The sequence below is a fragment of the Oncorhynchus nerka genome, linkage group LG24 (genome assembly GCF_034236695.1).
Source record: "Oncorhynchus nerka isolate Pitt River linkage group LG24, Oner_Uvic_2.0, whole genome shotgun sequence".
Classification (NCBI taxonomy): domain Eukaryota; kingdom Metazoa; phylum Chordata; class Actinopteri; order Salmoniformes; family Salmonidae; genus Oncorhynchus; species Oncorhynchus nerka.
Window position 1 is genome coordinate 53406703 of NC_088419.1, and position 13094 is coordinate 53419796.

At 43.4% G+C, this 13094-nt stretch overlaps 1 protein-coding gene across 1 annotated transcript; it reads right to left on the reverse strand.

The window, feature by feature from the left end:
• Positions 1–9454: 9454 nt before the first annotated feature.
• LOC115108158 (growth arrest and DNA damage-inducible protein GADD45 beta-like) lies at positions 9455–11479 on the reverse strand. The gene is made up of 4 exons (XM_029632184.2): positions 11214–11479; positions 10930–11031; positions 10542–10758; positions 9455–10386 (listed from the first exon to the last, which is right to left on the reverse strand). The coding sequence occupies exons 1-4, from the start codon at positions 11255–11257 to the stop codon at positions 10273–10275; spliced, it is 477 nt and encodes a 158-aa protein (XP_029488044.1). The 5' UTR covers positions 11258–11479; the 3' UTR covers positions 9455–10272.
• Positions 11480–13094: the final 1615 nt, after the last annotated feature.

Sequence of the window (13094 nt, forward strand, 5' to 3'; positions counted from 1 at the left end):
AGTGATGCAACCCGTCAGGATGCTCTTGATGGTGCAGCTGTAGAACCTTTTGAGGATCTGAGGACCCATGCCAAATCTTTTAGTCTCCTGATGGGGAATAGTTTTTGTCGTGCCCTCTTCTCAACTGTCTTGGTGTGTTTGAACCATGATAGTTTGTTAGTAATGTGGACACCAAAACAGCATGATTGGACAATAAAACTCACATCGCTGAGCTTACTTTATGCAGGTTTGTATCGTGTAGTCCTGTCCTATGCAACTGTAGGCCTAATTGAAAAGTAACTCAGTCTGTGTCAGCTATTGTGTTTATTGATTAATTCCAGTTAATGATTTTGTATTAAAAAAGTCTAGGTATTCAGCCCAAGTTTACCCTGGCCAGAAGGACAGGGCGCATAGTAGGCTAGACTATGCAGCTGCTGTTGTTAGTGGCCTACAGTTGATCAGACTGAAAAATGGTCTAGTTTCCATGCAACACAGCATATCAGATCGCTAATGTTTAGGTGTATAGGCTGCTACATTTATGAAATCATTTTTGCTTGTGTCTGTCGTGAGTGATTTATTATCACTCTTGCTAAATAAATACCCGAGGAAAGCGGACAGCGCGCCTCGATCTTTGTGGGTTGTGCCCTGCCCGCACACGACCTGCGATTTCCGTGAATCTGATTGGTCAAGATACACAAAGCGCCTGCAGAAACACTCGAATGTGAAGAACTCGGATGTGAAGGACAGATAAATTGTGCGAGAGTTGACAATTCGTGATGCAAATCGGTCTAAAAAACAGTACTTTGGCCCTCTTTTTACTTTGGCGACAATATTTTTTATTAAACTAAATCAAAAGTGCTTTGGCAAATACTGCTGTGGCCTCACTTTTGTGGTCCTCCTCCTCTTGCAGGCTTTCCTCAGTGATGACCCTTTAGCGCATAAGAAAGGGGACCATGAATGGAAGGGAATTGTGTAGCTACAAGTTATTAACCTGTTTGCCAGGTGACAAAGTTACATTTTACAATCCTAAGGTTTTCACTCTAACATTTGAGAAAACATGCAACATAATGTAATATTTATGATCATGCCTGTAAGTAGCTGTCAAACCACTTAGACCAGGCAGGATGATTTAGTTACCAATCTGACCTCAAATCCTGAGCTTTCGTAGTCATTATCTATTATCATAAGGATTAGGCAATACAAAGACAAAATACCTTAAGTGCTGCTTGTTCACCGTTGTTGATTCACTGGTGGAGGAATGGTCGGTTATTTTTATGCTGAAAGACAAAATCCAGAAAAATAGCTTAGAGTTAAAAAAATGTACACTACCGTTCAAAAGTTTGGGGTCACTTAGAAATGTCCTTGTTTTTTAAAGAAAAACAACAAAAAAAATCCCATTAAAATAACATCAAATTGATCAGAAATACAGTGTAGACATAGTTAATGTTGTAAATGACTATTGTAGCTGGAAATGGCAGATTTTGAATGGAATATCTACATAGGCATACAGAAGAAGCCCATTAGCAGCAAACCATCACTTGACTGCTAAAAAAAAACAAGACACAGAGGTTGCTGGCCATGTGCTCTACATGCTTCCAGCCAAACCAAGCACTGGCAATGTATTTGAAATTCCTGTTATTTTCTAGATTTCTCATGAAAACATTTGTATCTCTGTGAAATGACACTGTTCTGTTGCACTGTGCTTATACCAAGCTGTTTATTCTCAAAGCCTTTGACATTTAATTCAGCTCGTGTCATGCTAATGTTGCTTTTTGTGACCCGCGAAAACAACTTTGAAGAGAAGATCACAAAATGTAAAATCCTTAAAAGTTGTTGAGTGAAAGCTGCATAGCCATGTCAACAGAGCTCGGTGTTTATTAGTATCGGTTGAATTAGGTAACGAAATATGGCATTTGCACCCATGATTATTCCCAATCATACAGTCATCTGCTGCTTCACTAAATTGTTTTATTGCATTTTATAATACAAGCTCTTATGTTAAAATTATCTTTTATTTAGCTCCATTGTGTGTGCAAAAGTGAACGTGAGTGTGTCTTTAGCCTGCCTACCTGACTTCGCTCTGGAAAAGAGCGCCACACTTCAAATTAACCGTTTGAAAAACCTACTCGAGCGCACTTCCCGTCAAGACGCGCCGCTCGGTCCGCATTCTTTGCATTCCAGCGGCGCTGCCTATGCACGACGCGCACGACACAGAACCTAGGCGGAAATCGTAGGAGATTCTCGTTTTCTCATGTGTGAACCAGACCGTGTCGTGGTGATGATGTGTAATTATTAAACAGCAATAACAAATATGTGACATTAGAGAAAATAACGAGTGTTTCCCTGTCCTGAGTGCCTTCTAAATAATATACAGTATTATAATGTTGTCGTTCGCGGATATAATTGGCGTGATTTATTTATTTTTTCTTCAAAAAACCTGACACATTTCTCAGCACCAGAAATTCTCAATTTTGCTATGACTGATCATCTTCCTGTGACTGTGAGGCAGAATCCAATGTCTCAAATCCAACTTTACATAGGAAATGAAACTAGGACCCTTTGTTTTATGTCACATGACCTGGATTTGAATTTTTTTGCAGAAATTAGAGTTACACCAAAATTATTTACATTTTCTGAGGATGGTGCTGGACCATCGACATAAAAAGAAAAGGGGACAGTTTGATGAAAACTCTTTAAATAAAGGTTAAAATCCAGGTCATGTGACATGATTCACCAAAATGCAGGGACCTATCAATGACGAATCCGCAGGACACCCATACGTGGTAGAATACATTTCAGTAGCCAAGTGTGATTGCTTCAGGTTGTACTCTTTATTTAACAAAGATAAAGACTAGAAACACTGATACAGAGCCAGCAAAGATACTCTGGCTACCCCTTACCGTTTCTATGGCAATGTGACGCACACTTTACCGAGCTGCATTGTGTGTATGTGGCCATCTCACTCCATAAAAACAGAGCAGCAATAGATCTGGGCATGATGCTATGAGAATGAAGACTTCAAAAATAGCCCTCTATCTCATGTGCTTGCCTCATGTATTCCAATACATCTTAAAAGCTAGAAGGGAGATTCAATTCTGGCTGTAATAATGGCCATGAATGATGTCCACAAAATGGCAATCAATATTTTTTGCAAATGTTGAGACGAGAGAATATTGCGCTCTCTCTCTCTCTCTCTCTCTCTCTAACACACATGTGGAAAACTCTGTGACATTTGTTTGATGTCTGTCTGGTTGCATGACAGCCAGAACACAGGTATGATGTATATCTTGGAGCCACACACTGGATTCCATTTTACGCTCTAAACCACATGCTCTTCTGATAGAGAGTGAGTGTTTATGGCAAAAGCCATCCCAGAATTACATTTGACATTTTTGTAGATGCTCTTATCCAGTGAGTACATTCATTTTCATACTAGTCCCCCATGGGAATCGAAACCCACAGCCCTGGCAACACAAGCGACATGCTCTACCAACTGAGCCGCACAGGACCACTTCTATAGGGCTCCTGTTCATGGTATCATTGGTTACATGCAGCTCCTCCCGACATGTACAACGTGCTGCAGGGATAAATGACACAGTCTATTCTAAAGCCTTATCACACCAGTTTGGGGCCTATTTAGTCTCGGACACTGATCTGTGGTTGCCATAGTGACCTAATTATTTTGTGTGTGTGTGTGTGTGTGTGTGTGTGTGTGTGTGTGTGTGTGTGTGTGTGTGTGTGTGTGTGTGTGTGTGTGTGTGTGACCAATGATCCCAGCGCACACCTACTACTAGGGCTTCTTTCACGATTAGCTTTCTCTCCCCGTCTATCCCCTTCTATTTTGTCTGGACAGGATTCCCCAACCTCACTGATAGAAACCGGCAAGTGCAGTGACAGTGGTTTTAGATTAGGCTATGTTCACTGTTTGCACATATGTACAGTAAAAGTCAAAAGTTTGGACACATCTACTCATTCAAGGGTTTTTCTTTATTTAAAAAAAACTATTTTCTACATTGTAGAATAATAGTGAAGACATCAAAACTATGAAATAACACATGAAATCATGTATCAAACAAAAAAGTGTTCTTCAAAAAAAGATTATTCAAAGTAGCCACCCTTTGCCTTGATGACAGCTTTGCACGCTCTTGGCATTCTCTCTACCAGCTTCATGAGGTAAGTACCTGGAATGCATTTCAATTAACAGGCGTGCCTTGTTAAAAGTTCGTTTGTGGAATTTATTTTCTTCTTAATGCGTTTCAGCCAATCAGTTGTGTTGTGACAAGGTAGGTGTGATAATCCTATTTGGTAAAAGACCGTCCATATTATTGGCAAGAACAGCTCAAATAAGCAAAGAGAAACGACAGTCCATCATTACTTTAAGACATAAAGGTCAGTCAATACGGAAAAATTCAAGAACCATCAAGAGCTATGATGAAACTGGCTCTCATGAGGACCGCCACAGGAAAGGAAGACCTAGAGTTACCTCTGTTGCAGAGGATAAGTTCCTTAGACTTACCAGCCTCAGATATTGCAGCCCAAATAAATAAATAAATAAACTGTTCAGAGGGGACTGCGTGAATCAGGCCTTCTTGGTCGATTGCTGCAAAGAAACCTCTACTAAAGGACACCAACAATAATAAGAGAATTGTTTGGGCCACGAAACACTAACAATGGACATTAGACTGGTGGAAATCTGTCCTTTGGTCTGATGAGTCCAAATTTGGTTCAAACCGCCGTGTCTTTGTTGGACGCAGAGTAGGTGAACGGATGATCTCCATGTCAAGATCGTTTGTAGAGAAGGACCAAGGCGCAGCGTGATTACAGTTCCACATCATTTATTAAAGTGAAACTATAAAACAAAATAAGAAACAAACAACGAACCGTGACTACACAGGTGCTACATACACTAACTCAAAAACAATATCCCACAAAACACAGGTGGAAAAAGGCTACCTAAATATGATCCCCAATTAGAGACAACGATAACCAGCTGCCTCTAATTGGGAACCATATCAAGCACACCAACTTAGAAATATGAAAACTAGAATACCCCCCTTGGTTCTCTATGGTCAGGGCGTGACAGTACCCCCCCCAAAGGTGTGGACTCCGGCCGCAAAACCTGAAACCAAATGGGGAGGGGAGGGGGGTTGATTAGTGTCGGTGGCAACTTCGGTGCGGGGCGAAGAACCCGCTCATCCCGTGGAACCGGCAGCATCGGGGGCGGCTCTGGTGCGGGCCGAAGAACCCGCTCATCCCGTGGATCCAGCCATGGACCCGGGCTGAACAATGTGCCTGGACCTGTCATGGAGTGGGACTGGACACCAGCCCTGGACTGGGCATCGGTGCAGAGGAGAGCTCCTGCCATGGAGCTGGACTGGACGCCGTGTTTGGAAGCTCCGGACCGTTGACCCTCGCTGAAGGTTCCAGACCGTTGACCGTCGCCGGAGGTTCCGGACTGTGGACCGTCTCAGGAGGTTCCGGACTGTGGACCGTCTCAGGAGGTTCCGGACTGTGGATCGTCTCAGGAGGTTCCGGGCTGTGGACCGTCTCAGGAGGTTCCGGACTGTGGACCGTCTCAGGAGGTTCCGGACTGTGGATCGTCTCAGGAGGTTCCGGGCTGTGGACCGTCTCAGGAGGTTCCGGACTGTGAACTGTCGCCGGAAGCTCTGGACTGGGATCTGTCGCCGGAAGCCCTGGACTGGGAACCGTAGCCGGAAGCTCTGGACTGGTAACCGGCGCCAGAAGCTCTGGACTGGGAACCGTCACCGGAAGCTCTGGACTAGGAGCCGTTGCCGGAAGCTCTGGACTGGGGATGGTCGCAGGAAGCCTGGTGCTTGGGGCCGGCACTGGTGGTATCGGACTGGTGACACGCACCTCAGGGCGAGCGCAAGGAGCAGGCACAGGACGTACTGGACTGGGGAGGCGCACTGGAGGCCTGATGCGTGGGACCGGCACAGATTTCACCGGACTGGTAACACGCTCCTCCAAACGCCTGCGTTGCCACATACTCCTCGCCAACTCCATTCTCCGGTATCCCTCCTCGCACTGTTCCATTGACTCCCAGGCGGGCTCTGCCACTCTCCCTGGGTCGACGACCACCTCCCTACCTCCTCCCATGTTGTCACTGGTTCACACCTCGGCTCTGCCGACCACCCTGTGTGACCACCCTGTGTTCCCCCACCAAAAAAAACATTTGGGGCTGTCTTTTGGACTTTCCTTGTGGCCACGAACCCCGGTGTCATCGCTGTTCTCCCTTCTCTCCTTGCGTCTGCTGTGACTCCTGCCAAGGAAGGATCTCCTGTCCTTCCATTATTTCCTCCCAGGTCCAACTTATTTTCTCCTCGATCTCCTCCAAAGACCAGGATGCCATTTCCTCCCGGGCACACTGCTTGGTCCCGTTGTGGTGGGATATTCTGTCACAATAGTTTGTAGAGAAGAACCAAGGCGCAGCGTGATTACAGTTCCACATCATTTATTAAAGTGAAACTATAAAACAAAATAAGAAACAAACATCGAACCGTGACTACACAGGTGCTACATACACTAACTCAAAAACAATATCCCACAAAACACAGGTGGAAAAAGGCTACCTAAATATGATCCCCAATTAACCAGCTGCCTCTAATTGGGAACCATATCAAGCACACCAACTTAGAAATATGAAAACTAGAATACCCCCCTAGTCACGCTCTGACCTAAACACCATAGAGAACCAAGGGCTCTCTATGGTCAGGGCATGACACTCCACATGTGTGGTTCCCACTGTGAAGCATGGAGGAGGAGGTGTGATGGTGTGGGGGTGCTTTGCTGGTGACACTGTGATTTATTTAGAATTCCAGGCATACTTAACCAGAATGGCTACCACAGCATTCTGTAGAGATACGCCATCACATCTGGTTTGCGCTTAGTGGGACTATCATTTGTTTTTCAACAAGACAATGACCCAACACACCACCAGGCTGTGTAAGGGCTATAAGGCCAAATTGTAGAGGGATGGAGTGCTGCAACAGATGACCTGGCCTCCACAATCACACAACCTCAACGCAATTGAGATGGTTTGGCATGAGCTGCACCGCAGAGTGAAGGAAAAGCAGCCAACAAGTGCTCAGCATTTGTGGGAACTCGTTCAAGAATGTTGGAAAAGCATTCCAGATTAAGCTGGTTGAGAGAATGTCAAGAGTGTGCAAAGCTGTCATCAAGGCAAAGCGTGGCTACTTAAAAGATTCTAAAACAACAACAAAAATATTTTGCTTTGTTTAACACTTTTTTGGTTTCTACATGATTCCATATGTGTTATTTCATCATTTTGATGTATTAAATATTATTCTACAATGTAGAAAATAGTAAAAAACAAACAAAAAAACAACCTTTGAATTAGTTGGTGTGTCCTAATTTTTTAATGGTACTGTATGTACTGTATACATATAATGAAGGGTGTATCAGAGGACATACACTGAGTGTGCAAAACATTAGAAAAACCTGCTCTTTCCATGACATAGACTGACCAGGTGAATCCAGGTGAAAGCTATGAACCATTATCGATGTCCCCTGTTAAATCCACTTCAATAAGTGTAGATGAAGGGGAGGAGACAGGTTAAATAATCATTTTCAAGCCTAAACAATTGAGACATGCATGTATATGTGTGCCATTCAGAGGGTGAATGGGAAAGACAAAATATTTAAGTACCTTTGAACGGGGTATGGTAGTAGGTGCCAGGCGCACCGCTATGAGTATGTCAAGAACTGCAATGCTACTGAGTTGTTCACACTCAACATTTTCCCATGTGTATGTATCATGAATGGTCCACCACCCAAAGGACATCCAGCCAACTTGTCACAACTGTGGGAAGCATTGGAGGCAACATGGGCCAGCATAACTGTGGAACGCTTTCCTTGTAAAGTCCATGCCCCGACAAATTGAGGCTGTTCCGAGAGCAAAATGGGGTGCAACTTAATATTAGGAAGGTGTTTTTAATGTTTTGTACACTCAGTGTAGTATAGCCTGCAGTATGTAGATTTTGGGCTGTAGATGTCCAGATAAGCTTGTTTCCCTCCCCTTAAACCACCTCTGCACTCTGCAGCTTATTATATTATATATTGCAGCTCACTGTCCAATTTTTTGGAGAGAAGATTTGGACTTATTTGCCTATTACAACATCATTACTAGGCTACAGCTCAACCCAGTGGCACCCTTGTCTCTCCGATGTACCAACCTATCGTAGTTCAAACCTTAAGCCTTATCTAGATCAGCCAACTGTCTGTTACCTGTGTCCCAGACAGGCCAACAATAGATTGAGTGAACTGCCGTTAGTGACCATTTCTAGGACTAAGCTGTACCCTAGGCACACGAAAGGTCCAGGACAACTGCCAAGTCAAGGAAGTATACTGCATTTCTGGGCCTATATGGAGTCACAGTCTGTTCCGGGGCAGGGTGTCACAACAGTGCTGGCCGCCATCCAGGATGTGAAGTAGTTACCAGTAAAGCCAGGAGACGGGTCTGCACCCTCAGCTATCTGTACACCCAGATCTTGATACACTCTGTTTGTTTGCACAAGGGGTTTTGAAAGAGGATAAGTGCCGTCAACAGTATGAGGAAGGATAATATACCACGAGCCATGCTGCAATCCTTTTTTCAGTTAGTGTCTCATTGGGGGCCTATTGTGAAGGGAAAATCAGTTTGAAACTACAGTACAGCCCACCTGTTTGGTTGGTTCCTATTTGTCTTTTTAAACAACAAAAGACCCATAACTGAAACTAGGTATGACCTGTCTTTTTACACAAATTGCACAAGAAACTCAGGTGAAAGGATTCAATCTTTACGTAGACCGATTCAAGATTTGAGAGCTGAGATGCTTCCAACTACCCGTGCATGGCATTTGAGTGATGAAGGCTCTCTGGATATCAAACTGTAGGCTACTGTGGATGCATCACAGCATCAGATAGCTAGTGTCTGGCCTAAAGTAAACAGTGAATCTCAACAATGTGTATGAAAGTACAAGATTGCATTTAATAATGGTGTTGTGAAGCCTACATCTTGGTGAGAAATAGCAAGACATTAGTTCATATGCATTAGGCTGGGTGTCATTTAAAACTCCAGCCTTGGAAAAACAGTATATAGGCTACATTCTGATGCAGGTTTTCATTCATGGCTGTAAAGTTGAAATGGCATCAAGTATAAGTGAAGTATTGAGACTGTTTTAGGAAGTGTTGCTGATTCCATGTGTACATTATAGACAGGACACGGGTGAACATAAAATACTCTGAATTGGTTCCTTATAATCCAATAGGTATAGGCCTGTTAATTACTGTCTGATTGATTCCCAGCTGGAGTGAAGTTCATATATGTGCAATACTGTACAGTAGGCCTAGGTTACCAGAAACAATGTTGGAGAACACTGAAACAGTACCCAAAGCACACCTCGGCAAATAATTGCACGCCCACTTTCCTATAGGATAAAGCACTCAGAGAATTAAATTTCAGTTCAATCATTTATTCAAATAAGTTTAACATTCTATTCCACAATGCATTTCACTGTTATATATTACTCTGTTCAACTTAAATAATGGCAATACATTAGTTAATTGTGTCAATGTCAAATAAATCAATACATGGTAACATTGTTACATTGTGGCATTGTTACATTGTTTTTGACCCTCTTAACAGGCAGCCACCTGGCTATGAGTGTAACCAGAATACTCTATCAAAAATCTTTTACACAATACCCTATCGATATCTCTTACACAATAACAACCCATAGGCATTGTTGCTCTGAAGACTTATGCATTGCACTGTTACTCATAACATCCAACTGTAGAGCACTGCAGTCATTCACATTGCATTTGATCATAAACACACTGACTTCCACGTCAGAAAGCATAGGGTTAAACTCGGTTTCAAGTCTGTATTCTCATTGATACAGTTGCTTTGTCCCTCCTCTCAAATAACGAAACTGCAAGTCCGTTCCCACGCGATACAACCGCCCCCGCCGGTTGTTCCAACATGGCTGGGCAAACAGCAGCGAGATTTCTCTACAGTTCGTTCCTACGCCCCACTCCCGCCGACACAGTTCCTTTCCGCGAAGGAAGAGAGCGGGGTCAGATGCGTCATGGTTGTATGCGCATTGTCCATCGGAACTTTCTCATGCTCATCTCCGTCACTGGATAGCGGCCCAGGGCAGGCAAACACAGGCATGTCGACGATGCCCCTTCTTGAACGCCTTTCTCATTCTGGAAGAATGACGACTTGTTCACTTGTTTTCATCGCTTTCACGTTTCTCAGCGAGGGTCATTAGTTCAGCGCTCCTGCAGGGACAGGTAAGGTACCCATTGGTTCTTGCAGCGACTCTCCTCGCAGTAGTTGCCGACATCCTGCAACGCTTGGCATTTCAGAGATTGGCACTGGGTGTTCTGTAGGCAAAAGGGGAGAGATATCGTCAGGAATGTCTTGAATTAGGAAATGGTGATGATTTGATCATTTCGATGTATTCAAAATGAACATCTATGCATAAGGCCTATTGCCCGTTCAATGTAATCCAAATAAGAATATAGGAGGATGTACTTACAGTGACAAGGATGCAGTGCAGATCATTGGGCTCGTTGCCGTTGCTGTCAGCGGTGCTTGGCTCGCCAAGAACCTGAGCGAGGCGCCTCATGCCGGAGACACGCAGTATGTTGATGTCGTTGTCGCAACAGAAGGCTTGGATGAGCGTGAAGTGAATCTGCAGTGGAATGACATCCTCGTCAGTCGCCAGAACACACAACACAACACTGTCAGGATCACTGCAGAAAGAAAGGGAATAGTACATGAATGATCTGTTCTGTATATCAAATATTGATACATACATATGCAGACAAAAATCTTGCAATGGGCGTCATGCTTGCAGCTATGCACCATTGACTCATATTATGGAATGGTCAATCATAGGATAGAATGGTCAATAATGTACTTACACATTCATTAGCTTTGCAGACTCGTAGACTCCCACAGTCAGGCAGTCTTGTTGCTGCGCTGCCACCAGCAGCTCTTCTAGTGCTTGATTCACGGTCTCCATCCTTCAAGAAAAATGTATTATGTTAGTTATGCACCACAATTGAGAATAGGCTACTAACACCTGGTGAATTCAATACTGAGGCTATATGTGCTTCACGGTTCACTGCCAAACCATCTATTCTCAATGCACACTGTTGCAGCAAGGTGTCGGCTATTATGAGCGACAAATGTACAAGTAACTTACTTTTTCTCAGTGATATTGCATCCAACGAGTTCCTCCAGAGTCATATTGAAATCCGTAATTGTGTAATCCACAAGGATATCCAGGATAATCTCCAATGAGTATATTCCCGAATCGAGGTTTGCAGAACGTCCGTGTCAATGAAGTAATCCAATATGGTATAGGTTAACTTGCAGTGTTTCAGCGTAAACTCGCTCGTTGTTGAATTGCAAAGTCCTTGTAATAGTTCTCCTGTCTGTGGCTCAGTGGTTTCTGACACAATCGTGCGAAACTCAATGGTTATATCCACTCTCGTCATGGGCGTGGTGTTACTCACTCGCTATTTTCCTGATTTGTTCATTGGTACACATGGAATCCCTACTCTTTTCAACCATTGGCTGTTTACGCCAACACATTTCGGGGACCCACGTGGGCTGTCTCAGAGAATCCCCCACCTTCCTCGCTCAGTATCAATTTGTTTACTTCTACGGTGTGCCACGGAAATAATTTCCTTAGCTTCTCCATTGCTGCGTATTTCTTCATATTGGGGTCGTCACTGTGATCATGTCTATGAAAGTATGTTTAATTTAACATAAGCTATATTGTTCCATTACATTTTTCAATACAAAACTTAATGCAATTGTTTTTATGCCAAAAAATAAAATCGTGACAAAGTCCGTTGGTTGATTGCACCGCAGTCAGAGGAGTTTGTAGAGAGTGATACATTGTTACCATCCATGTTTGTTACCATAGCACCTGGCCTCCCTCTTGTTAAACCACGTGCAGCAAGCAGCCCATAGTACTGTACTGTGTAACCAAGATGCGTCCAGACAGTTAAACCAATGTAAATGACATTTTTTGGGGGTATCTGCTCCCCTACCTTTTTTTTGTCTGAAAGTCCTCTATCTTCTAGAATGTGACCGAATTTCTGCAGTGAACTCAGCTACCTGGAACTTTCATCACCTATACCTAGCTTATAGTTCCACCGTGGCAAATTGCATCTGCAGTCACAGGATCTATTAGTGGATTGCGTTATCCTATCTGTTACGGAATCTCACTTTACAGACAGACAGGTAAACTAGGCTACTCCATTCGTCTCAATTCTAACTTCTTCCAATCCATATGTTGCATGATACTGAAGGCTACTTTACTGTATGGGCCTATGAATGCTTATTACACTGTTATTATATGTGCATTGGCCTATAGCATCCACTACTTATAGGTTTATATGTTAGCCAATACTCTCGGGAACAGTTTTCAATTATATGTTTTTAAGGCCTGTTCTATACAGTATGGTGATTGTAAGAAAGAACAGTGGGGTTTCACATTGGATTGCTCACCACGAGTCGCCCCCCAGTGGACTCTGTGCTGCATCGCAAGGAAACTGCAAATTGAAACATGTAACAAGTTGCAACTCTTACTGTCCCCCCTTATGCTGAATTGTGTCATGAGACCAAGACCAAGCTCTCACATTGTACTGAAAAAGCCACATTTCTGCAGATAATGCAGATACTCTGCAGATGAAATCCATATAGATAAAGTAGACTGCTTACTAATTTGTATAAATATACAACTTTTAAATAAACCTCATGTTATTGTTCAACTCTAGGGGCTACATATTGTAATAGTCATATTGGCTCAAAACTTTCATTGTTTGCTTAAACATGTACCTAATGAGAGTGCTAGAACCGTGATCAGAAAGCCGTATGTGCAGTGAGGCTATAATAAAACGTTGTTCTTCTTAGCGTGGAGCGCCGTTTAGTGGCCAATTGAATATCTACACTCTCGAAGACTGATATTGATTCAGACTAGTCGCACTTTACACAGTATCAGGTGTGGCCCATTTTGGAGACATTCGCTGATTTGTTCCCTGATCTGCTCCCAATTCTGAAATCACGCGTTTCA

Bases quoted from the DNA above. Each gene is read 5' to 3' on its own strand.
- LOC115108158 (XM_029632184.2), bottom strand. From the start codon at position 11,257: ATGACTCTGGAGGAACTCGTTGGATGCAATATCACTGAGAAAAA. The intron at 10,759-10,929 runs GTAAGTACATTA...TTCTTTCTGCAG, and splicing joins TCTGCAAAGCTAATGAATGT to TGATCCTGACAGTGTTGTGT. The intron at 10,387-10,541 runs GTAAGTACATCC...TTTTGCCTACAG, and splicing joins TGCACTGCATCCTTGTCACT to AACACCCAGTGCCAATCTCT.